The 26994-nt window shown below is 38.7% G+C and overlaps 1 protein-coding gene across 1 annotated transcript in view; it reads right to left on the bottom strand.

Annotated features, from left to right (window-relative positions):
* Positions 1-6710: 6710 nt before the first annotated feature.
* LOC122528108 (pikachurin-like) overlaps positions 6711-26994 on the bottom strand; it is a 112076-nt gene continuing 91792 nt past the window's right edge. Inside the window, exons 7-12 of the mRNA XM_043652855.1 lie at positions 17682-17905; positions 12189-12438; positions 9851-10134; positions 8720-8965; positions 8454-8557; positions 6711-7188 (exon numbers count right to left, since the gene is read on the bottom strand). Of these exons, the coding sequence (XP_043508790.1) occupies positions 7040-7188; positions 8454-8557; positions 8720-8965; positions 9851-10134; positions 12189-12438; positions 17682-17905 (1257 nt within the window). The 3' untranslated portion in view covers positions 6711-7039. The remainder of the gene's footprint in view (positions 7189-8453; positions 8558-8719; positions 8966-9850; positions 10135-12188; positions 12439-17681; positions 17906-26994) is intronic.

Raw genomic sequence — 26994 nt, 5'->3', positions numbered from 1 at the left:
TATGATCGATGATCGTCCATGTGTACTGAGTTCAGCTTTCGCGATTTATCTTTTCACTTCATCTTTATAAATTATTTTTTGGTTTGCGATTAGAAAGACTCGAGCTAGATGTAAGTTTCAGCGGGCATTGCGCTCGAAGAAAGAAAAGGCTGAAAGCTGAAGAGGCCCGGCAAACAGCCACGAAGAGGGTCACAACAAATGGCTTCTCATCCTCTGAATTTAAATGATTCCAGAGCATGGGAGGTCATTCTCGTTACTACTTTGTCACTATGCTCTTTTAGTATTTGTAGTTGTATTGTTTTTTTTTTCATCATCGTTTATCATCGTTTTGGGCAAATCGTGGTTTTTCTTCTTAGCGTTGCGAAAGATTGATTACGGGTTGAATTAGAGTTGCGAAATAGTTTCGAGTCTGTTCATTAGTGTTGCGAGAAATTGATTACGGTTTAAATTAGAGTTGCGAAGAAATGATAATCGTGTTTGCTTTAGAGTTGCGAATTATGATACTGCGATATTTTTTGCAATTTTGATTGTTAATATTGTGAATTTGGTTTTAAAGTTAGTGCAACATTATTACATACATCGCTTTTATTCATAGTGTTGCGATATTCCCTCGTGATTTCCAATTAGCTTTCTTCTAATTGTTAGTGTTGCGATAATGAACGAACGCGTTTCTTTTCTGAAGTAGCGTTGCGTTTACGAGATGCCCAAATTCTCCCACTGGATTCGTGGAAAGCAATTCCTGCTTCTGTATCACCTGATGCAGTTACAAAAGTTGTACAAAGGTGGTCATTCATCAGTAACTTCTAGCATGGTTGCACTGGACGCGTCGCTATTAATGTTGCGTATTTCTAAATATGAGTGCATAGATAAATGGCTTTGCGTACTTACTTTCGGTTTTAAATATGACGAAGCACTTTTCGCGTTTGATTTTGAAAATTTTCTGTTTCACAATTAATGCTAGTGAATTAGTGTTGCGAAACAAGATACGGTTTGTTGCTCGGATTCATGTCAGTTGTAAATTTGACAATAGTCCTTCTGGTTATTGTATTGAGTAGGAAATTCTTTCAGTAGCTCTTCTGGCTATTGTATCGCGATTTCTTTTCCAGTGGCTCTTCTGGCTATTATTTTAAATTTTCTTTGTCATTAGTCCTTTTGGTTACTGTTACCTCTTTTGCGTAATGCGCAGTCTTGGTCAATTAACAGAAAAATGTGCCGTATAAAATTAATTCAAAATATATTTGAAATTCTAATCACGAATATTCAGAGTGTAATTTTTAATTTTACAAATTTTACAGTTATGTTACAGTTATTTGACAATATTACGGAATAATAATATATAATGATTTTTTAATATATTAATTAAATGTTCCACGTTTTTAATATAATGTTTTTTATTAAGTAATAATTAGTTGGTAAGTTTCAAAAAATTTGAAAATCACGATTGTAATTTTGTTAGAAAAATTTCTATCATTACGTCATTATGATAGGAAGAAAAAGGAGAAGTCGAAGGAAGAAATAAGTCTCTGTTTTACAAAATCTCTTTTTTATTGATGCTTCGACAACATGGGCTGAGACACACACATTTGCTCATATGAATTTATACCACTGCGTGTTTCAACATATACATACACAGTTCGTTAAATTATTGTATCGCGCTGCACTAGATGTAATAACTAAATTAACTTAGAATCGTGTGTTTCATATTGTTAACTGTTTGAGAGAATGTCGATTACAAGCTTTTTATTGTTTGTCGATTTAAATCAGTAACGTAAGCAATGAACGCAATAATATATTTGAGAACATTAGATAAGTATTGTACATTCTCGGTTAAAAAATATTTTTTTATTCTAAAGAAAAATTAAATGTCTTTTTCAAGACGAAAGCAACAAAATTATTTTTTTTTTTTTCTTTAGCAAAGATTGTTCGTTTCTTCGTTATAGAAAAATAAATAAACAATATGAATTATTATGATTTAATCGTGAAAGATATGTTTTGACGATAATTCATACGTTCAGTAATAAGACAAAGGGACAATTTCTTCTCGAGAAAATACAACGATGGCGAGGAAGTTATAATAAACCTAAGAGTATACAAATGTTATGAGATAGCACGATTCTAATGAAGTGATCCTCTGTGCGCAATTGCGTGATACCGTGATACCTTCAGATTCGATAAGCTCCTTCGCACGATTAATCATCATTGAACTTGATCTACACGAATAGTAATTTTATCCAAAGTGAGAGAGTCTTTTCGCCATTCTTTTTTTAATCTTCGATATCAAATGTCTCTGTTTGTGATGTGTGCTCGTATCTTTTTCTTTCTTTTTCTTTGTCTTTCTTTTGTATCGTTTTGTCTTTTTTCTTTTTTTTTTTTTTCTTTGCAGCATCGAAATATGAAAAATTCATTTTCGACCATTCTATATGCATACATACATGCATACACACACTTACATATATGTATATACATATATATTCGAGGAGATCCACATGGGTCGCAAGAATAGGTTGACAGTATTAGACTCTTCTAATAGACTTTGCAGACGGACATAATAGAAATATTTAATATATAGCATCATATATTAATATAATATTTAGTAATAATATAATATCTATTATATATTAATATGTATGATATTTTTTTTTGTCTGTTTTTTTAATAATAGCGTCCTTTTTTCTTCTCGCTTTGTCTGAGGTGTGATATCCAGCGATTTCTTTTTTTTTTTTTTTGCTTTTTTTAAATGTTTTTCTTACATTCAAATTCAGTACACGATGTAAGTACGATTTCGCTTCAGCCTTATTCGGATACTAATCCTCATTGAATTTATCAGGCATTTTGTACGACCTGTTGACTTATGCAACCATCGTCCGGTCGTTTGCGTACTCTATCGTAGAAATAAAATATACGTGATTCCCTTCGAAATGCCTCGAATCAAAGATAAAAACGAAAAATTTTCACGTTTGATGTTAAATAAAATGGCAACGCGTTTTCGCGAACGATTTTAAAAGTCTATTCTATAAATTAAACGTGGGTTAGATGTCGTGTTGAGAGAAAAGCAACGAAGAATATATCATGAAAAAGACACGTTTAATTTTTCCTTGATTCTTCAGAAGGATTACCAAGAATCGAAGAATTCGTCGGATCGAAAGACAATGATTCATAAGTTCGTTAAAGTCATTTAAGAAATTTACTAACACGTTGAGTATATAAATATTTCAAGTCACATAAACCTTTCTGTTTCTATCATCAGATTGTTCCACAAAAATCGAAGCAACTTCGGTTCAAGATTAAACGATTTCTATTTAAAGGCAGGTGATAAATCCAACAACACCCCACTGGGGATGTTCACAATTTCGTTCGTTAGACACGAGTACCGGATGTCAAACGTCGTGAAACAATCTGACGTGTCCACCCAACGTACAATAAATAGAATCGTCTAACGTGCCTCAATTTATCTCATATACAAGTAATAAAACGTTTCGAGAAGTTTATTCGATGAACTAAGCGATTGGCCTTAAGCGTCTAATTATTCTTAAATGGAAAATCAACGTTTGACGAGTACGACGCTCGTAACGAGGAGATGTAAAGTAACGTAACGATGATCGATAAATGAAAGATACATGTGGCTACACGTCGATAGCGAAAAATTGTCCAGGAACCTTGTTTCAAGCGTGGATACTAATACAGTTGGAAAACTAAAATGCACGAAAGAAGCTTGCTCAGTTGACGCGAGATTTTTGTACAAAAATGCTTCGCTGTGTCAGCGACGTCGCGAAACGATCTCCACGAACAAAGTTTATACAAGCGTATTGCGAAGCATGGAGGATCGTTCAGAGATTGATACACACACACACACACCGACGTTGTTAAAAATTGTGCAGAGAAACGATAGTGAGGGAGTGAGGAAGGAAGGAGGAAAGTGAGAAAAGGCGTAGAAAGGAAACGAGAAGTAAAAGTACGTGCCCAGGAGACCGGAGTTTTAAAATATTTTTGCATCTCGTGCGTGATTTTACATCGCTAGACTTCACGAATAATCGTTTATTATTATATTATTATACTTCCCTACGTAACTACCATTCATCTTTGATATTTCTTTTCTAAATCATCCTCTTCCACTTGTTCTCGTACTCATATAATTTCAAGAAAATAACATTCGTACAAAATTGACTACAGCCGATTGCTTTTACATGATGTGTACGGGTTCGATCGATTTCGAAGTTCTCTTTTTTTTTTTTTTTTTTTTCAAAATTATTCCCGCGTGAAAACGGAGGAAATCAAAGTGCATACATCCATCTATCCTTCTAACCCTCGTCCACCATTAATCTTCTCTCGTTTCCGCGTTTTTTCTCGTTAAGATATGACGTGTATACCTATTGACCTGACCGATAGATTCCGACCGGTTCCTTTTCCTTTAACCCATTCGACACGAGCGTTCGACAGTTTCACTCGTTCGTCGACGTTCTTTTCTAAGATATACAGTTGCGTAGAATCATTTTGTCGATACACGTGTAGGTAGATTTCCAGGTAAAACGTTACTACGCGTCCGTCAGGATAAAGTTTTACTTGGCAAACTGTTACCTATGTAGTCTGTCGTGTAATTCGAACGACGTAAATTACGCTCGTTACTGCCTTTTTAGAATCAGTACGTGGTACAACATTAAATTGATCGGACAGGAATATCAAATCAGTATTTTCTGATTTCAATCTGAAGTAAAATTGTGTACGTGTAGCTATCGTTGAAAACTGATGACAGTGAAATTAACGTCGGGAAACGCTATTGTTCCAATTTCAATTCCGTACGTCGAATTATTCACGATCTGCTTGTATTTCGTAGTTCTTGGAATATTTTTCAGTTACTTCTTCCTTCGTCGTCCTCGTTCTTCCTCCAATTTATCATGTCGAAGGGGTTAACGTGTACATCAGATCCGTTCGTTCAGGGTCGCCTGGAAAAGTCTTATCGAATTAAGAAAATATGCGGGGACATCTTCGTAATTAAGTCGCTACATTTTTTTTTTTAATTTTTTTTATACAGATATTTAACCGTTAGAACGTGCAGCTCGGTGCTTCTTTCAAGCGGAAACGTCGAGGAGCGTACACTGCCAGCTACGGAAGTACGAAGCATTAGTGGTTCTCGTAGAACACGAGCGCGCAGATCCTCTGCACGCACGATGTCGATCCTCTTCATCTCGCGGACGCAAAAGCAACGGGAATTTCGAAAAAAAATTGCCGCCCATACGCAGAGAGCGTATTTACACGTTTCGATTTCTCGTTACGTTTGTTTTCAAAAAAAGAAAAAAAATATATATGCCGAATGGATACGTAATCTATCTACGTATCCATCCATCCGTCAACGCATCTGTGACGTAATCTCAGATTTCAGATCTTATTAATTTCGAAACAAATCAACAAAGCACGGGAGGGCAACAATTTGTCATCTATCTGTTCTGTCTGAAATAATCTCTCCGCGTAAGAACGTTTCGCATTCTTCCTGAAATTCAACTTGCTTTTGCATCGTCGTTTAAAGGTGTTGATTGCTTTTTGGTCCTTCTTATACCTTTCGTAATTGATTTAACGTTCTGTTCTGCATCTAATCCTCTCTATCGAGTGTTCGAGGCGTGCTCGCTCGAACGAGAAACAAAACGGTCGCTACTACATATGTACTGGAGGCCGTGTTTCGTTACGGCCGCCGAACGAAAAGAAATCACGTGAGATCTTGGACTGAATGATCTAAGAGGCGTCGCGTGAACTGCGTTGGACGTATTTAAGGTGCCTCGGATGCTTCGATTCGAGCGTGCTCGGTTACTCTTTTTTTTTTTTTTTTTTTTCGTTTACATCTCTCTCCTCTGTTCTTCTTCCCTGTCGCTGAAATCGAAACTGACAATGCCTCGCAATTGAAAGATCTCGCGTGACGTCCGGTCGGAGAGCTTAATAAAAATTGACGCGGAGGGGGTTATGCTCTTGTCTTTCTTTTTCTTTCTTTCTTTTCTCTCTCTTTCTCATCCTTCTTTTTCTCTCTATTTTAATCTTATTAGGCCATAAAGCCGTCTCTTCGAGACGCGCTCTGTCAAGTTCTTAATCCGGCCGGAGATAGTCGTGACTGTGACTAGACGCGCACAACTTGCTCACGTAACAACTTTCAATGCCCAAACGCGCGAGAGGAACGACGATTCGCAGGAACTCAGATCGGGGCCGACTCGATTGTGACAAACGTGTTTTGAACGTCGTTCGATTCCGCGTTTTGGATCCGCGTAGTTCGCGCGCGCAACGACGCATCGAAACGCAACACCGCGCTAGGGTATATAATATATATATAATATATATATATATATATATATATATAGGACAACTTAGAATATTCTTTCATTTTCCCATCGTTATCGTCGAACGATATCGAAGCTCTCGATATCGTTTCGATATCGAAGTAGCCCACGAGACACGGAGGGTGTGCAGAGACAGGAAGTTGTCACCGAACGGAAACACGTATATCGTGAGGCGACTGACAGATTTTCAAATACCTTTTCATTAATATTTACAGTAAGCTGTGTGTCTGCTATTTCGACGTTTTCTTACACGACGTAGTCTTTCTCTTTCTTTACTTTACTTTACTTTATCTTCTTCTTCTTCTTCTCCTCTCTCTCTCTCTCTCTCTCTTTTTTTGCGTGTTTTATTTTTTCGTCATAATTTTTTACTTTTTTTTTTTACTTTTCCCTTTTATTTTTCTGTTACCTTACTTATTCTCTTCGGCAGAGTTTATTCTCGTCGTTGATGTGTCTGTACAAAAATGATGAACCGTGGTGATTTGGTGTGTATAAATCGTTTGTTTTTTTTTTCCTTTTTTTTTTCTTTTTTCTTTTCTTTTTTTCCACGCCGAGACGCGATCCAGCGTTCAAGGCGTCTGAAGGCGGCCGCGGTCCACCTTAAACGCTGTTGCAACGACGTCGATCTCTGGCTTGGCCAGCGTTATTCATCGCGACGCATTTTTATATCCTAGCGCTGGTCCACGCGGACCTAACCATCTAACGTCGGACGGCACGGATGTCTTTCAGGGGATACACGAGTGCGTGTTGGTAGCTTGTCCTGGTGATGACAGCGCCACGGAGAAATCCGAGTCGAGAACCAGGTCACTGATGCAACCGACGATGCCCTTCGTGTATCTTCCGCCTGTTGTCCTCACAATATCCGGCGCACCACCTGTTAAATATTTCGCACACGCATTTTATTAATTTTATTGAGTCGACTGTGTCGCGTTATGTCTACCGTCACATTCTCGAATTTTTCTTTTCGTAAAAAGAAAAAAGAAAAAAAGAGGAAAACAGAATTGAATCTCTCGAATAACAGATCATTCAAGAAAAATCAAAAATTAAAAACAAGGGATATTTTCGTAATGCGCGTAAAATAAAATTTTCATATGAATTTGCATATTTCAAATTACACGATACGCGTGTCAATAAGAATTTTCTCTCTCTCTCTCTCTCTCTCTCTCTGTTTGTATTTTTTAGACAACTTAAACAATTCAGATTTTAATTCGAAGTTCTCCATGTTTCGTTATTAACGCGACGAAGCACGGTAAACACGGTATATTCGACGAATTAAGACACGCTTTCATAAATTCTCCGGGAGCGTGGCAATGTATCAAGCTGTTTCTTTACGAGTTCAACAGCTTAGCGGAAGTTGCCGAGAATGTGTAACGTGCTGCCGCCGAGGATGACCCACTTGGTAATTTCTGTAATAACTCAAAGACGGCTAAACCCGAATATAAGTTGGTTTCTGTTGGAACTTGCCGGTAGTTAATCCTCGATGTTTATGATTTTCACACGGAAACAAACCGGGATCTGAACTATGAAGTGCTTCATCTCTAACTTTTGCCCGGAAGTGTTTTCGCTGTTTTGCAACCGAAACGTACGGTGTTTCGCGACACGAGAAACCCCTCAACTTTTTCAACGGGATGATCGCGCACTTTGCGAACTTGTAACCGAAACAGTCAAACAAACAGCTGCAATAAAAGTGGATTTAGTTAGTTCTTAAAAATTGATAAACTGCAAGAAGATTTTAGGGAAAGACATACGAAGCTGAAGGTTCGTCAATCTTGCCGTTTAAAAAAAAATTCGCGTAGTAAAATTTCTACAAAAAAGATCACTAATTCTGTATCAATTGGAAGAAACGTTTAAAATCCATCAAAATTTTAATATTAAACTACCTCACTGTCGAAACTCACCGATCTTTTAAGCAGAAATTTCTATAATCGTCGAATTAAATGGAATAAAATATTCACAGAGACAAATCGATCTTTGTTAGATTTTGGATGTTTGAAATATTCAGAGCACAATGTTCGGTAGGCGGAAAAATTCAATTTAATTTTTGACGGAAACACGAAACAAAATAGATATTTTCAGAAACCGAAATATTCCTAGTCTAGAAAGATTTGCCGTTTATTCCTATCGAAATATTAAACTTACCGACATAGAGACCCGTGTCAGTGTTCAGCTGTCTGAGCTGTCCAGGCGACGACGCGGATACTCCGGTTCCGCTGTCGACCACCAGCGAAGCCCATTGTTCGTTCCTGAAAATATATCAGTCAGTTTCAGAACACGGGAACTCGATTACGAAGTTTTCGTCGTATTAAAAAAACAAAAAAGAAAAAGAAGAAAAAAAGAAACTTGGTCGATACACGTCGATTAACGTGTTCCCAGGAGGGGGGAAAGGAACTTTCCAACAACGTTACCTGACTGCGCGGACTCGGTGCCATAGATCATCGTCCAGTCTCGTTAAATTGTATCGTAGAACAGCCTCCCCGGAGCCAAGATTATAAGCCAAAGTCAGATAACCACGATCCAAGCCAAGAGCAAGAAAATCGTCGTTCTCGTCCCTTTGTTCTTGCGGGTCCGCTTGCCGTCCGCTCCATAACAGCAACCCGCTACTGCTGCTCGCCCTGAATCTCATATTGATATCCACCCTGTAGCTTATTATCCTGCAACAGACGGATTTTTCCGGTTAAGGAGGATGGGACGGTCTTTATACTCTGCAGGAGGGTAAGGGACCACCGTCAGGTTGCGCGGTAGTTTCCTCGGGGATTAAAGAGGGATCAGAACGCCGGGATAGTATCGAGCTTCTTAATTTTGCGTCTTTAAATTTTTATTAAAACCAGTGGAACAGCGTGGCGCGTTGGAGCTTTTAATAGATTTTTAATTTTTTTTCCTTCTTTCTTTTTTTTTTTTTTTTAATTTCTCTTTATTTATTTCGAACAAAGCGAGTGAAGACACGTAGACATTTGCGAGGAAGATTCATATTCTGATCTCATCTCGCTTGAAAATCTCTGCTCGTCGTAAGCGTTCTATAAATAACAGGATCGTCATAGACTGGAATTTTGTAGATGTATCATTTGGATTTATTTTATTTCTTCTCGAAGAGTAAAAGATGACGGTCGAGGTAGTTCCCTTTGGGATTAGAGAGGGATCAGAACGCGGAGATGGCATCGAGTTTCTTTAAATTTTAAATTAAAACCAGTGAAACAACGTTGGATTTTTTAAATAGATTTTTAGTTCTTTTTTCTGACATTTCTTTTCATTTCATAATCTTTTTTTTATTTCGAACAAAATAAATGAAGACGTTCATGTTCTGATCTCTGCCCGTCACAGGTATTCACGCCGCAACTCTTTATTAAACAAAGGCTGGAATTTAATCGTCGTAGACTGAAATTTCGTAGACTCACTGTTTGGATTTATTTAAAAGCCGCAGTTTAGAATAACGTTCCGGTGAAACTATCGAGAATGGAATTTAATCTAAATTTTAACACTTGACGAAACGTAAAATTAACGATTAATCACGAACGTGAAATTTGTCAACTCGTTGGTACCTCTTCATCGTGTCAGCGTCGTTGTAATGAAGGTAGCTCTCGCTGCCGGAGAAACTAGGCACCGATCTCTCGTAGTGCGTGCCGCCGTTAGGTTTCACCAGAGAGCTGTCCAGAATCGTGTTGTCGTCCGGCGCTGGACACGGATGCGGCATGCCAGGCCGACAGCGACACGTAAATCGGTCCCGGAGCGGACGGCACTCCGCGTCTCCGCAGGGCCTCGCTTCGCACGCGTGTCCGCAATTGCCGACATTCACTCCGCCCAGTGCCTCGGCGAGAATCCCAATCTGTGCAACGTAATCACTTTGTTAATGACGATTAACACGATCTGTCGCGGACAAACGATCGCCCGTACGTGAACAAACTGTTGTCGGGCCACTTGGCCCGAAGAACGATTGACTCGTACCACTTGCGAGGAACGAAAGATTGGCAACGCGGAGTTTTGACGTCTTATATAATCTTTCAACGAACCGAGGTTCAATAGCGATTTTCCATTAGGGCTTGGGAAAATAAAGGAAAGTTCTGGGTGATTGCAGTTATTGTAGAAGTACTTTATAACATCTTGCGATATCGAAATTCGTTGTTTGAAATAATTGTTGAAAAGTGTTTCGATATACATAAACGTAATGTTTAACTTTTTAGTTTCAAATGTCAGTACATTTCCTTGTGTCTTATTCCGTTTGTAGCGGCTAGCAGATGTCGGAGGAAAGACGTTTTCTCAGACAAAAAGTTAGGAGAATTTACGACTCACGTGTCGCCTACGCTATTGAATTGCCAAGTTTAGTTTTTACAGTGCGTAAGACCAAACGTCGCACTTATAGTTTTAGAAATTTGGCCACAATAGCGACTGATGGATATACCGTCATACGGACATACCCGCGACGTAAACATCGATCGTCGTCTACATGTTCACCGCGTCCTCGTGCAACTTTGTCAAATAAACTTAGTTAACCACGAATAAAAGTCTACCACAAATCACCTCCTACCGTAACAAACATCCCCAAACGTTTATTCGAAACAAAAATATTTCGTTTGAAAAATTGGCAAATATTAGTTGAAAATATTCTTCTCAGAGACGTATGAATCCGACAAAGTGTTTATATCGTAAAATATTTTCATCGTTGATTCATTTTCAAAAAAAGTGCAAATATTTCTTTTTCTCTAGCGTCTTTGCCTTAACTTTCCAGTTTCGAAGAATTAAACGAATCTTTAAATACGAATCGCGATGATCAGTATACGCAGATCTATATTACTTTGTCCATGAATCCACCTATTCTATTTTCCCGACAATTTCTAGTTTGTATTATTTACGTAATCAGGTATAACCATAATTCGTTCTCGTTGAATCAGCTTTGATCTGCTTTACGTGGTCAGTCTGACAAAACCACGTCCTATTCTACTTATCTGACAAAATTGCTCTGCACTACACTACTTGCAATAAACGACAATAAACAAACGTCCACGATGCCGATCGTTTAATTACTTCGACGTATTAATACACCCAAAAGACGTATTAATACATGCAAAAGACCGTCAATTATCGACAATTATTCAGACAAGAACGACTTCGCTTCAGTCAATTCGTAATCAATTATAAACTTTCCTCCGAAGGAAGTGATTGCCAGTTTTGTCTCGAGGCAGCTCTATCTCGCGAATTTATAAATAGACGATAATTCTTTGGCGACAGACAAAGACGTACGTATAATAAAAAAGTGAGGCTGGATTTAATTTTCCTCGAGCCACCGGGGGAAACAGCTAGAAGCTCACAATGTGTGCATTCATATACAGTTTAACGTCGTGCAAATATTTATGTCCGATTGTTCTGCAGGATAATTCTCCGCGAAGGGAATCGTCAGAGACCTTACTAAATATATCCGCGTCCCCTATTGTGCCATTAACCATATTTACAAAAGGTCTCTATAGAAACGTGCGTCGCACTTTGCTTATTAATCTTCCAGTACCACTTGCAGAATATCACGACGATCAACGTGTTTCTGAACATTTCATATTTTTCCAATATCCTCTATCTGATAATTGGAATGTGTTTCTGCAAAATAATATCGAAAATAAACTTCTGCCAGATCTCTCTGTTATCTTTAGAAGAATTTTAAACGCGAGAAACATTTAATGTCACTGTGAAACGTATTTTCAATTGTCAAAAGTTTAGAAAGTCTGCGTAGAAACATGCTACCATTGAATCGAGCCTTATTAAATCACTGGACTGGAACTTTGCCGATGGAATTGCTGTTTTCCAAAATGCATCGCAGTTGATCTCCTCAGCCTGAAGAGATGTCCATCCCACCGGCCACCGTGTAGAACGCGTAAGAGCAAAGTTTCTTACCTCACGACGGTTCAAAATGACCGTCTGAATGCATCCCACGAAGCTGGCGGTCGTTTTCATCTTCGGCGAGTACATGTCGGTGGATGGCGCGCCGCCCAAGTAAAGATTTAGGGGCAACGACAGTTGCGTGAAAGCCCCTGGCGCCAGGATTTCCTGCGGAGGGTCATCCTCCACTTCGAGCGAGGCCAGGCGTCCGGTTCTTGACACTCGCACCTCCACCCATTCACCCAGACGAACCGGGTTCTCGCTCCTGCAATCGCAAGCCATTAAATCTTCGTTGCTGCGATTTACCGGCCGCCAAGGAATTGGAATTTGCCATTTTCGTTCGTTAGCCGCTTGTTAACGCATCAAGGGAAGGACACTTTAAAAACGAGAAATTGGCATTTCAGGTTGATTTAAAGGATAAAATACTATGACACGAGGGATAAGATTTACGGCAAAGAGTCGACAGATCAATATCGTTATTTCCTTTTTCTTTCATTAAAATTACTGAAGCACAGCTTTTTAATATCTTTGTATTCCAACTTCTAGAAGAAACGCAGCATGCAAGTAGAGGGTTTAAATGTTTTATTTATGTTGGAAATTTACTGTTCGGTAATTTAAAAAAGTATAGAGTTTAGAGGTGTAAAGGTTTCGTAGAGTAAATGTCGTTGTCAGAGTTTAACGACCGAAAGAAATTCAGACAAAAGGGAGACGTGATCCACAGAATCCGGTTCTAACGAAGAAAAAGATACGCATCTTTCGATTCTCGATACCAACGCAAAAATCCTTCTCCCCTGTACCGCCGATTAAAAATTTGTCAATAGAGCGAGAGGTGGGATTTTCGGCTTCCCTGCTTAGAGTCGAAGGAAAAATCGGACCTACCCCGTAATAAAACGTCGACGCGTAGACTGTGGGAGAGTCTCTCTGGCTGGGATCAGCGAGAATAGAAAGTCCCGCCGCCGTGATTCCGGTCAAACGTCGTGAATGCGAATGAAGTTTGCTCACGGATAATATTTCGCTGCTCCGAGTGAGTATACCGAGAATCAGGATGGAAAAGTCTCCCATATTGAACGACCCTGTCGAGCAAAATCGAGGGAAACTTTCCTATCGAGGAGAATGTTGCGTGACCTCTCAATAGCCGAAAGAATCGTGTATTTACTGGTGGATGTCGAGAGTTGCGGACGATGTGGTCGATGAATAACGCGAGGGGGTTGACATTTCGCTAGAGTCAGGCTCTTTATTTTGGTAGAATTTATTGTCACTGCATTACTGATATTTACGTACTGCATTACTGGATATTATATTTATATATTATACTATATTTACGTACGTTTATATATTATATTATATTTACGTACTGGATATTATATTCATATATCAAATTTATTAATCCTCGTCGTAACGTCGTCGAGTTGTGGATCAATTGGATCAAAAGTTCGAAAATTGAACGATCTAATCGTAAATTGTTATGCTGATAAGTCAGTGGATACTAGTTGAGGATTAAGTATTTATATATTTCTCATTTTATATTAATTAATACTTTCATTCAAGTATTCTCGTACGTTGAGATGTGAGATTGACATACTATGACAATATTGAGAGTATTATTATTCTTATATTATCGATACATTATCGGTGTAACGCACGTGTAATTTAAACCTAAATGAAAATGAAATTTTTCTTCCTCAGTGAAATATCGAGAGCAATGCTTCGACGATTATGGAGTGCCTGCAAGGGCAAGAATTAGGCGCCGTGGTTGGTCAGCCAGCATGAACACGATGAATACGAATAAAATTCGCCCACGGGTATTATTTCGCGGAAAATCGGCGCGAAATATAAAAAGAATATTTATCGATCAGGGTTTCATAAACCTGGCAAACACCTACATTCTATTCGCAACAACGGTGCCGTGTTTGATTTTCGCGAAACCGATGTAAAAACACCGCTCGAGTCGCGTGCTCGGTTAAATGAATCGGGATTAATCAACGGGAAACACTTTTCTAGTCAGGCAGAGAGAGAATCGTGCGCGTTTCAACGTCGCCATTGTGACGAGCCAGCCAACAACCGTCCCGTCATTATAAATTGTAATTCAATTGTCGAAATGCTAGCTCCAACGCTGTTCACCGATGGATTTGCTGACGTGTTAACGGCTCGAAGCTTCAGTCGATTGGTTATTATTTGAGAAAATGACTTTCATTCAGCTAGTTCGATTATTCGGCGGCAATTTTTCATTTCTCCTTGAGCTTCGTCGTTCGTTTAGCAAACTAAAATCTAACAAGTGAAATTCTTTTATTTCTTTCATATTTTGTGTCAATTCGATGTGATTTAGCTTGCGTAGCAATTCTTTGCTCATGCGTTGATATCCGTAAATGTTTTAAATTCGCGTATTTTTAAGGAAAATGGAGACTTTTAGAAATAATGATTTTACGAATACGTATCGTCGTAATTAAATCGTTCAAAATCTATTACGGCAGTTTCTTAAAAATCTCTTATTCTTAAAAATACCAACGGGGAATGAAAGTATCTGTTTCTGAAACGAAAAGAAAAGAAGTTAGAACTCGAGTTAGATTAGGAATTAAATTAGTCGCGATATTCTCTCGCGGATCTCTTCTGCAAGTATACACACATACACACACATACGTTCCCTCTTGTGAACTGCAAAAAAGGATTAAACAAAAATTAAACTCCCTATCAGCAGAGACGGCGGGTGAACAGACTCTGCACGCTCCGAATCTCCTCTTTTAAATATGCAACATTATCTAATGAACACGATGAACAAACAGCGAGTTGAAGCTCGAGAAGCTCGGAGCTAAAGAGCGCGGCGGAATATTCTAAACCGTTTCCTGTTCAATCCCTTGATCCTCGTGCGAGGATTTCCTGGCGAGGCAAGAGGTTAATACCTTCGTAACGAAGACAGGGGAAAAAATGGTAAGCTAACCGGAAGCTGATTAGAATCTGTGATCGCGCGGGAGGACGCGAGCGCGCGTGCACTGATTTCACGCCATGAATATTCAGTGGCTTAATTCGCGACGAGGCCGATCGACATCGATACATCGTTAGCCGACGATAGGACGGATTAAACGATCGGCACGGTTCTTTCGACACCGACGTCGGGCTTGGTTAATCGATCGCATCGCGCGTAAACTCGTTATGCCGCGCGTTACAAACGACGTAATCGAAGCTTCCAGTTTCCAACCAGTTTTCGAACAAACGGTACGCGTGAATATCGACCGGGCGTGAAGCATTTCGCGAAGAGTTTCTTCCCCTCGTCCTTCGCGCTTTTAATCTTCCTCGCGGGGGAAATCATTTCGAGGTAGACGCAAAGATCCCTTCGTCTCCTTCGTCTTTTTACTTCTGTCGCTTTCAATCGTGATCCTTCGATCCCGAGGTGAATATCGCCGAGGAAACCTGCCTCGGGAGGCGGACGCGTGATCATCCCTCCTCCGCTTCGTCCTTTCGTTTTTAATCGCGATCCTTCGATCGCCAGCTCGATTGGGTGCTGGAATCTCGCGGAAGATTTGAAGAAGGATAAGCGGAACGTCGATTTTAATTGCGTTACGGTATTTGGATTGAAGCGCTCGGAGAAGCCGTTTGTTTCAGCGAGAAATAGCAGGGGTGGGCCGATAATGAGATCCGTGAAAAATGGCTTCCAGAGGATTTGTCTACGTTTTACGTTACCGGGGACAGAACGAGTCGAGAGAAGGGAAGAGGTTTCGGTTCTTTCGAATAATGCTACCGTCGTTTTTTGACCAGAGACGTATATTCTTTTTCCGAAACAACGTGTCCCATCAAGTCAGTTTTGACTGATTTTTGTAATTGGTTCTTGCAATTAATTGCACGGTAGAACTCAACACACAGTGGGACAAATATAATTGAGCTTCACTCTTCAAAAATATAAAATATCGGAATATTTAAATGTTTCATTTCTTCTTTTCTAAAAGAATTTTGACTGTTTCAAGAGTAGAAAAATCTTGTTGGACGTCCGTGTTCTCCCTAAATAATTAATGTATACACTAACGTGTATTAATCGCAAGAAAAGAGAAACGCTGTGTGTGTTAACGTAGGGAAAAAAGATGGAATAAAGCCTGTCGGCCCACTACGTGAACCACAAATCAAGCCACTGCCTTCAACAAATTAAAACACGCTTCCCCATCCAATCAAGCGGGAACGAGGCATCCATAACTGGCCGACCCACTTCCCTTTTCCACCTCGTACGCCAGTTCCCGATAAAATTACAATATCCGTTCATCCGTTCGTCGTCCGTTCGAACGGGTGCACGCCATGCAAACGACTCAATTAGACGCGACTCGAATCGAAAGGAGTTGCAGAGGAAATCGAAAGGAACGTCGCGGTCCAGAGACACATTTTCCAGACACGTCCATTTGCATTGTCGTATCTTCTCTTATTGGTGACAACAATGATGAAACAAATGGAGAGCCGTGCATTTTAATCCGACAGTAACTTCTCTCGTCTTTCTCACGTTAAAAATCAACCTCTGCGAGAACTGTGAAATTCGTTTAATTGAAATTGATTATTTCTCGAATTTCAGTTACAATTGCAACTACGAAACAAGGTAAAATAACAAGGAGAAGAAATTGGTAACTAGCAGTTTGTTTTTACTCTTAACACTTTGACGTGCGCGTGCCACCGGCAATCGTTTATAGTAATAATTAATAATTATATTTATTGTTAAAAGTTCTGTCGAATTAGAGATTTCTACACATCCATTTTAATTGTGTAGACAATTAATTTTAATTTAGGGACTTTGCAACCAGGAACATAAATCTCAGTTAATTTTGGGCGTGTGGAATTTTTTCCAAATAATAGTTGTCGTGTAATAAACTAACTATGAACCAGGAGTATCAGTCAAAGTTCGTGTCAGAAGTACGTGTTAGAATACGGACATCGAATTCTAGCCTAGAATCATTTTTACGAAAATAGTGGTGCAAAGTTACATTTTCGTGACAACGGTTGACAATGTGTTAATTAATCTGATATTAGTGACTCGATGAATGACTTCGCAAGTTTCCCTGAAAAGAACGCGATTTTGATAAAAATGTCCATAGCGAAACAACGTTTTCTAAATTTCTACAAAATGAATTTAATTAACAGTGACGTTTCACGTTAGCTAAAATTTATCCATACTTTCCAATGAAGGATTTAATTATCATTTTTCTAATTACATTAATTTTCAAAATCCTTATACATTAGGAGATTCGAATAATTTTAAAATAATCTAATTCAACTACTCCAATTACTCCATTCCACATTAAATCAGAATAACATTTCTTACTTGCTCATTCAGTCTCACGATCAATTAATAAAGTAATTATATTATTTACATCAGTTTTTATATTATTCCCATTATCTTTATTAAATAAATAATAAAGCGAAAAATTTATATTGAATGTCTGTTAATATTTTTGCTATATTAACGTGATCAGGTATACAAATACAGAGCTAGAATCCCGACCAAACGAACGTTCCGGTACAATGGTAGAATCGACTTACCTCAAACTGGCTGGTCCTGTTCCCAGGTCAAAGGTAAACTGAACGTGCCCCGACGACAAGTACAACGCGACGAAGTCGCCGGTAGCGTCGCTGTGGTGGCCATTGTAAAGTATAACTCCGTCGGCGGCAGTCGGTTTCAACGTGACAGCCAATTCCAGCCAGGATAGCGACGTGTCGGCCAATCCGGGGTAACGCAGATAAGAGGATCCGTTGAACGACGGTACCTGCGCCCAGACAATTCATTCGAAACGGTTATTCCACGGGATTCCTTTTCGGCCGGGGATCGCTTTTATCCCGGGGATTCTTCTCTCCGGGAATTTGATCTCTTTCTCCCTCTAACAGACAGGACCCCGTTGATTCGCTCGCAAATGGACGAGAAACGGGGGACGTAAATGGTTAAGAAAATCACTGCCCCGGCCGCTTTTGTTCCCCGTTCTTTACGTTCAAATTGCGCCACCAGCGTGTTAATTTCTTAATGCGCGGTCAAGGGGAATATTCGTGTGCACATGGATGATGTGAAACATTTCGAAAATTTCATCGATGCTGCGATGAGAAACGATCGTGTTGAATTGACAGAATTTGGTACGGTAATCCCAAGATGTTACGTACAGCGAAGAAGTTTTTAGATGCGAATGTATTATCCTCTTTCTCTTTTACGAAACATAAATTTAACATGAAATTTCATTGATGCTGCGATCAGGAACGATCACATCGAATTGAACGTAGAATTTTTTAGATGAATCTGAAACTGTGTATAAGAAGTTACAAGGCAGAAAATTTATAAGAAATCAATGAATGAAATTAATAAGAAATTAAAGATGGTTTCCAACATTGATTGTAATGATTATAACGAATTGTGGCATTACAAGTATGTGTGAAATAAAATGAAAAATTAATGAAGTGTTTGAAAATGATTTGCCATATCCATATTAGATTTGCTCCAAACTTGTTGAAATTCATCACACGATACATTCACGAAAAGCTCTTCAATATGCTCGCAATACCTTCGCGAACAACTCTACGTAACAAAACAACAACGAAAATGCAAAGAAGACAGAAAACACGAGAAGAAGAGTGTGACGTAAGAAACCACATTTGAAATCACAGTTAATGTCACGCATCGTGTGAAGAAATTTCAATGCCAATCACGGATCTTTTTCTTGGACGATCAACGAAAATACAATTCCGTATCAGGTAATTGCGAGATCTACTCCTGAGAATGTCACCATCGCTCCTGGAAGTCACTTTTGAAAGCTTGGCTCGTCGAAGCTTGGCTCTCACAGTGAAAGGAACAGCGTGTAAATCGGCGGCGATGTTTCATCGGCGAACAAAAGAAATCGGGGCCGTTAGGTTCGCCGGTTCTCCCAGCGTTTTCAAGTCGTTCTCCGGCAACGACGTTGTTCCCCACCTTTTATCATCGGCCGCGTCAATTTTCGAAATGACGTAGTTACCTAGCGCCAGAAGGAAGAGAGAAGACGTTGCATGCCTGCCCGTGCAGAACATAGCCAGTAAATTAAACGCAGTTGCTCGGTCGTTATACTTTACTTCGCGTAAATCCCATCGGCGCGGCGTTGCTGCTCGCGTTTCGTTACCAGGACTCGAGGATACGACGACTATATTGGCGAACGTGGCTATAACGAGGCCGGGGAACGCGAGACGCGCCGATGTAACCAGTTCCGCGAAATTTACTCTCCTCGGGGAGGGAGGAGGCTGACTAAAAGAAAAATTCGCTCTTTGTGCAGCATGACATGTCTCTTTCTGTTCCCCCCTTGTTTTCCGGAGGGATTAAGGTAATGGAATATAAGTAATTAATCCTTCCAAGGCGGTCGAATGTTCTCTGGGCGGAATTTTTTCACCTTGATTTTTTTAACAAATCAGAGGTTCGTTACTTGGTGAAATTTATTTTCCTCGAGGGAAGGAGGAATTGATGAAAAGAAAAGTTTGCGCATGTGTGCTAAACCGTGAGGATTAATTCCTCTTTTCTTCTCTTTTTATCTCTTTCGTTTGTTTTCTCTCGTTAATTGTGTTCTAATAGATGGGTTAGATGGGAGTAAACCTTTTAGTAATGAATGTTTTTCGGTTTGTAGGGAAAGTTATTCGCTCGATTCGGTTTATTAGGGATCTGTGTTAATTAACAATTATTCACTCCAACGTGCTGTCGCGTCGATTGTATTAGATTGGATTTCGATTTATGTTTCGGGCTAATTAATCCTTGTCAGTCCCCTGTACTGTCGGTTGAAGTAGAAAGCTGATTTTGCTGGATTTCTGCTTGTTGGAGTTCGCGATAGAAACATATATTTCTAGTTCGTTTATTCGATTAACTTTTTTAAGTACAATTCGAATCGACGTTCTGATTGTCCAAGAGATCTGCTCGTTTAGGTGTAGAAAAATAGTTTAGGTGTTTGGAGAAAAAAAAAGTGGAAAGTCATCAGCTTTGAATTCCATTAGATTCAACGTTCGCCTGTCCTAACATTTACGTAACCTTGTTCGAATGCTAAATTTACCTCTCCGCTACTTTTTGCCACGCTTTCTCCAAGTTTAAATTCACACGGAAAAAATCACGCAAAAATTCTGTGATTCCATGCAATATTTCTGTTAATACTCAATACAATTAATTAAGCAATTAACAATGAGATTATTGGAAAAGTGTTAACAGATATTTATTAATTAAATTCAAATTCTCGAAAAGTAATATTTTACCAAAAAAAAAAAAAATTTGATACATTTTTCACAGTAAGATCTTTCATTTTTTTTATTTCTATTTTCATTCTATTTATCAAGCTACTTCCTGTGTTATTTCTCAAACGATGCATTATATTTTGTTAATTTCTATTCACTTAAAATAATTTTAACATAATTTTATGTACAAAAATTTTCGCACGCTCTCAATTCAAAGTTATCTGTTCGATATTTCACGTTTGATCTTTTATTTCCCGATTTCTTTGTCTGGTAAAATCTCTGATAAATCGTCTACGTTCTATTCCTCTCTGTGTTTCAACCGTCTACGATTCGCGTAACCACGTTATCAGAACCGGAAGCGCTGTTATCGTTGGCGGTGAGGAAGGAACGCTGGTTAAAGACGAGGATGAAAGTAAAGATAAGGGTAAGCGAAATTTTTATGATTTATGACGGTGAACTGCGAGAACCCGCGGAATAAAGTAAGTGGGATGGAAAACGAGGCTTTTCAAGAGGACACTTTCGAAACAAGATGCCAGATAAAACGAACCGGGACAAACAATGCGTCTCCTGCGTTTCCGGGAGAAAAAATAACGACGAACAACGAGGTAGATAAGAAATATAAAGGAATAAATATCGGACGATTATAAAAGTCAAATGACAAAAAGTTAAATTGAGAAGTTTACAATCTGGCCGTATATGAATGACATCCCCTTCTTGCTAGATTTGTTTAACGTTATCCAACCTTTCACACAATATAATTCCTTTCAATCAATTACGAAGTAGTATAGCTTTTATATTTTGCGACACTAGGTAAATTATTGAGAGAATCTCAAAGTTAAGTTAACACTAGAATTACCGATGACTAAAGTATAATATTCGTAGGAAAGAGATTAGAGTGCAAGGTGCAAGAGAAAGTTAATAATACAATAAAGAACGCAAGCTTCTATTAATATATTTGATTGAAGATCGCTCGAGTTATAGATACATATATAAAATTTCCACACAAAAATTATAAATTGGCCATTTCGACCACTTTGGTAGTTTCTAGTGTTAAGAAATTAATCATCGGTAGATTACAGAATTGTACGCAGTATACACATACAAAATATCGAAATTGAAATATTCAAAAGAAGAATAGAGAGTTATATTCGTGAAAATGTAAAATAAAAACAGCGTCTCAAATGAAAGGAAGAAAAAGAAATTAATCATTCAATAAGCTCATCGTCGTGATATTCGAACCACTCTCGCGCTATATTAATATCTCGCTTGGGATCGTTTGGAAATTGCGTGAAACCGCGCCGAATCTCATCGATCGTGTTGTACTGTGGAACGTGCGATTGAAAAAAGAGAGAACGGAAAGACAAAGACTTTCGATAAACCACGACGCGACGAAACGCGCCGCGCAAGGATCACTATCAATTTCCCCTCCTCGACGTGTGTACACCTGTTGGCAGTAAAATTACTGCTCAAGTGTCTCGGAAGTAATACCGATTGACAGGCCGATAGTAATTTTATCAGATGCAGTTCCGCGCGTTTACCACGGCTGCTTTAATGCTTCCGCCATTGTTATAATCGATATGCGGTGCACACAGCGCGCGCGGCTCGCGTATAATCCTTCGCGTGTTTCAACACGCGCACGTGCGTGCACGCGAAGTGGAGTCCACAGACGAGAGGACAGACTGATCGTTATTATCCTCGGTGCTCGTTCCAACTTTTCACCGTCGAAACGACGCCGACAGGAGAAGTGGAGGAGATAAAAATTAAAAGAGGAGAACAGAATGGAGAAAGAAAGGGGGATATCTGTATTTTAGGTTAATGGAGATGGGGGAGGGTCGAATGGTTTAATCTTCTGAGAGTTCGCTAAAAGTCTACAAGTTTGATATGAGATGAGAAGCAAGTTAAGAACGCGGCATTAAAATATTTGTTTAAAACATTACATTACTGTATGAATTGTGGAATCATTAGTGAATAAATTCATTATCTTGAACGTTTGAGATTATCTGTACGTACTCTGTTATAAACATTCAACACTCGACGCGTCAATACTCAAAAGGTTAATACAAATATTTTGTCTTCTCACAGAGACACGTATTTTTTTCTGAAATAACATGGTAGAATTTTCATAATTGATACGGTAGAACAGCGTTTATACGAGCCGTTCAAAAGTCACTTTATCGACTTTTAAATCACTCCGTGAATTGAAAAATGACGATATTTGAGCAAGTATATACTGAATTACTACTTCTTGAATTTATCTCAGAATTTATTATTATTCGTATGACGTTTTTGAGAATCGAACGTCAGTATTCGTAGAATAGAAAGTAGAGAGACTCATGTGAGCTTGTTACTGAACAATTGATGTAATTAGTCACTGACTCTCAGTCGTTTTCACCGTCGAAATGACAACAACATGGAACAGACGAAAAAGAGAAAAAAAAAAAGAAGAAAAGAAAATGGAGAGAAAAACGCAGGATGAAGGGGAAGAATTTTCGATCTCGAGTGGAAAGAGGCGAGAAAAACGCATCAGTGGTTAATTCGATAGAGAATATCTCGAGTGCAGGGCGTTTCAGTCGCGTTTTAATCCGGCGCGGAATCGAGCGGTCGCTTGTGTTTCAAGGCTTCGTTACACGTAGCATTTCGCGCAGGACGTAATTAAGCGTGATACTTTGCACACGATTTACCATCGTCGGCGATACGAACGCAATTTCCACGGTCTCTTTAAACGTTCTTTCGTTTTACATAATCGTTCCTTGTATTTTAGACAATCTCACTGGCAGAAACGAGCTAGCTTCTCGTTGCCAGCGCTGCTCGAAAATGTATTCCGCGGGTATATTAAACGTTCTTCAATTATCTCGCTGGAATTTGTCGAGTTGGTTCCTTTTTTTTCTTCTTCTTTTTTTTTTTATTTCTTTTTCATCTTTCGCGACTGTAGTTCATTTTCTATAGGTATAGGATGGTAAACGAGCAATTTACCATCTTGCTTGTGTGAGAACTGTGACGTGAAGTACGACGTTTGGACAAATTACTCTTACATTGGACAAGAAACTAATGATGCTTTATTTCTTGATTATAACATCGAGCCACGCCCCTTTCGGATTAGTTCATTCGCTATCCTCGGAGTACACGGATTAAAGCAGTGCATGTTAATAGCGTGAACATTTGAATACCTCGTAATACGATTAATCATTTTGCAACGCGCACACAAAGATTCTTCTTCGTTTTAGCGAACTCGATATTTAGGGATACATGCCTTTCACCCAGAAGATAAAAATGCAACAAAGACAGTCCGCGTACAAAAGCAAATACAATTTTTAAGCCCCCGATTTCAAATTTCGAATTGCGAGATAGCAGATCGTCGAGTGTTTCGGGTCGTTTGCTTCAGGCACAGTAAAATAAATAACCAACACGTCCACGAAAGGAAAATCATAAAGCAAACGCGCGATAGCTAACATAGCAAGTTACCAGACCGAATATATTCATTTAATATAGAATATCGGGAATGATTAAAACAGCGGGGAATATTTCTGCCGGCGACTGAATATATTCCCCCGGTAATAAATATTTCCAACGCGAATAATACACAAACGAACGATAATTCTTTCCACGCTCGCAATTTCGTCTCGTCCCTCCTCGCTTTCTTCTCTATAAATCTATCGCCTGCAACATTCCCCCTCCAATAGCGTGCCGATTCCGCCGGTCATGCACTTTGCATATGCTTTCCACCTCATTCTGATTCATTTTCTCTCGTTTCTTTTTCTTTTTCAAAAGGGAATTCCTGCAAAATCAATGGCGGCAGCTCGTCGTGAAGCAACGGGTTTAATCGAAAGCACGGCTGCTAAATAACCAAATGCCATTCGAAATTCAACCACCTCCTCCCACGCCTCTCTTTAATTTCGCACGGCTCAATGGAATTTTTTCGCGAGAACGTTGTCGGCGCCGAAGCTTCAAAAGCACGCGCGCCGTCCGCGACCGCAGGTTTGCGCCTCGATAAAGGATTAAACGTGAAGTTGCCGGCGAAATGGTGGAGCCCGGGTCAAGATTTAATTAATCGGCCGACCGTTTCGGGCGTATTTGAAATCGCGTCGGCAATAGTTAATCGCTCGTAGCTTCGACAGCCGTGGTCGAGTTCGCGGGGAAAACAAGTTTCCATTGAAATTTACGACACTGTAGTTTCCTAGCCAACGTTGCTGCTACGCCTTTCCGCGCGTCCGACACTTCCCAATACACCGTTCCCGACGTTCTCGAGGATCCGAGAAGTGAACGCGGTTAAATAATTTTGCGGATTCCGCCTTGAATCGGGTCTCAGTTAATTTTGAATGAATCCTCTTTCGCGGGCAGAAATTTTGGAACGGCGGGAAGCGAGATTTACCGATGCTATTAGATATTACTACAGGCATTTTACGATTTTACAGGTGTTCAATCGAAGAAACGGGACTTGGAAGAAAATTTGTTTCGACTTTTTCGACGCTTTAGATTTTTTTTTTTTTTGTATTTTATTGTTATTAGACTACGGCTTTACGGGTGTTAATTAAAGAAACGGGGCTTAGAGGAAAATTTGTTTGATATGACTGCTAAATGCTCTACTTTAGATATTTTGTATTTTGCCGTTTTTAATTTCCCAAAAAGTGTATGAATATTTGCAATGTTTGTTATGAATTCAGAGATTCTGCAGATTTTTGATTCCCAGAAATTTCTAAAAATCCAAGTATTTTACGTATCGTCTTGTTTCATTTATTTCATTCTATGAAAAAAAAATGTCCTCGTATTGCTTTTTCACTGAATTTTTCACTTAGGACGTTGAATTTATTCTATGATTCTCTTTTGATATATACGGATTTTCATTCCAAAATTTACAAGTATGTCCCGTGGATGAATGTAACGTTGAAATATTGTGTAATAAAAATATTTTATTTAAAAAAAAGAATCATCACAAAAGAAAATAAACATTTATGATACACGTAGAGCCGAAATGAATTGATCGAGAGAATTGATATTCCGCGTGACAAATCTTCGTCTGTAACAAACTCAGTACCATAGTAGTCGAAAATATATAAATATATTTTTGGTAAATATTAAACTCGACTTTTTATTACAAGATACATTGATTTTACTCTCAAATGGATAGAATATAGGAGAAATAGTTTATATTTTGATCAACCGATGGCAGTTTATAAAATTTTCCAAGATAACTTTATGTGGCAATTGACATTCTTCAGGAAGTTCAATCATTGTGTAAAAACACACGTACATATTCCCCTTAAATAAAAGAATAATTTTAGCAACATTTTACTTTCAAACAAAAATGACACAATTCCTTCCTCAAATTCCACTAACGCTATTACAATTGCACATTACAACAATTATAACAACGCAACGCCAGTTACTTCAGAAAGATCTTTTCAGAAACGCGCTTCGTTTAGCTAACGATACAAAGTTAAAGACACCTCGATGCACGTTCTCAATAAAAGAAAATTGGATAACAGGAAATTCTCTCGACCTTCGAACATGGGTGTATTCGTTCGCCAGACGAAATCCTTTATTGTCATGAAAGGGTAAAGAAGAGCGATATTTCACGGTAGCCATTTGTCACATCGAAGAGGCGCGATAAGCAAGCTCGAAGATTCTTTTCCACGCGAGGAAACGCTTTTCCTCGCGGGATTTTTCGAGTTGCTGGCCTCTCTCATAATACTAGGTTTCCTTCACAGACTCGTGGGATCGGCTTATCATCAAGACGTAGTGTTTCCTCGTGAGAAACGAAAGCAAGGCAACGACTCGAAACTTACAAGCGTTTCATAATTTCCAAAACTACCCTGTGAGTTTCAATTTTGACAGAGGTACGCAAAACGAGATCCGATTAGAAATAAAATGTGTGCAAAACTTTAACGATTGTGAGCTCGTAGAAGTTGTGTTTCGTTTTATTCGATCGATTATGAGACGAGTTTTTTTTTTATTGTTCTTCTTTCCAGCGAGTACGATGTACTCTCTTGAGGAAAGAAGGACTTTTTCAATGTAATTTCAAATGCTTTATCCTTTTCATGGTACTAAACGTTCAAAAATGAATACAAAATGAGTACAAAAATCAGAAATTTAGAATATATAAAACATAACATAAAGAATATTTAACATTTAGAATATATAACATTGAAACGTATGATATTAAAAATTAGAAATAAGACATGTTCTATACAGGTCCGTATTTTTATAAATATAACGGAATCCATGTAGTGATTCATTTCATTTTTCAGATGTTATAAATTTATCATGGATGTTATACATTCCTTCATGTTTAAATCTCTCGTAATAAAACATAAAACATAAAAATGGTCTAATGGTCTCTGAATGATTTCATACGTGTTTCTATTTTCGAATTTACTTCCAAGAATGCGCTTTGACATTTATCGAATAGAACGTTCTAGATAGTTTAATCAAATAATAGATAACCTGATTCTCAAAGTTCGGTATTTTACTCGATAATTTGACGACAAATCTAGTATTAGGTTACTTTTGCATTCAGTAATTATTCAGCGTGTGCTCTCGAAATGTAGTTCACGGTTATCAAATTTGCACGAGCAATTCTAAGTTGAGAATTTTCGTGTCATTATACGTGAGTTTATCGATGAATAATATCTGGCTC

Source organism: Frieseomelitta varia, unplaced genomic scaffold (genome assembly GCF_011392965.1).
Source record: "Frieseomelitta varia isolate USP_RPSP 00005682 unplaced genomic scaffold, Fvar_1.2 scaffold_245, whole genome shotgun sequence".
Taxonomy (NCBI): Eukaryota; Metazoa; Arthropoda; class Insecta; order Hymenoptera; family Apidae; genus Frieseomelitta; species Frieseomelitta varia.
Note: the sequence above shows the minus strand (reverse complement) of the source record. Positions and strands in the feature narration are given on the sequence as shown.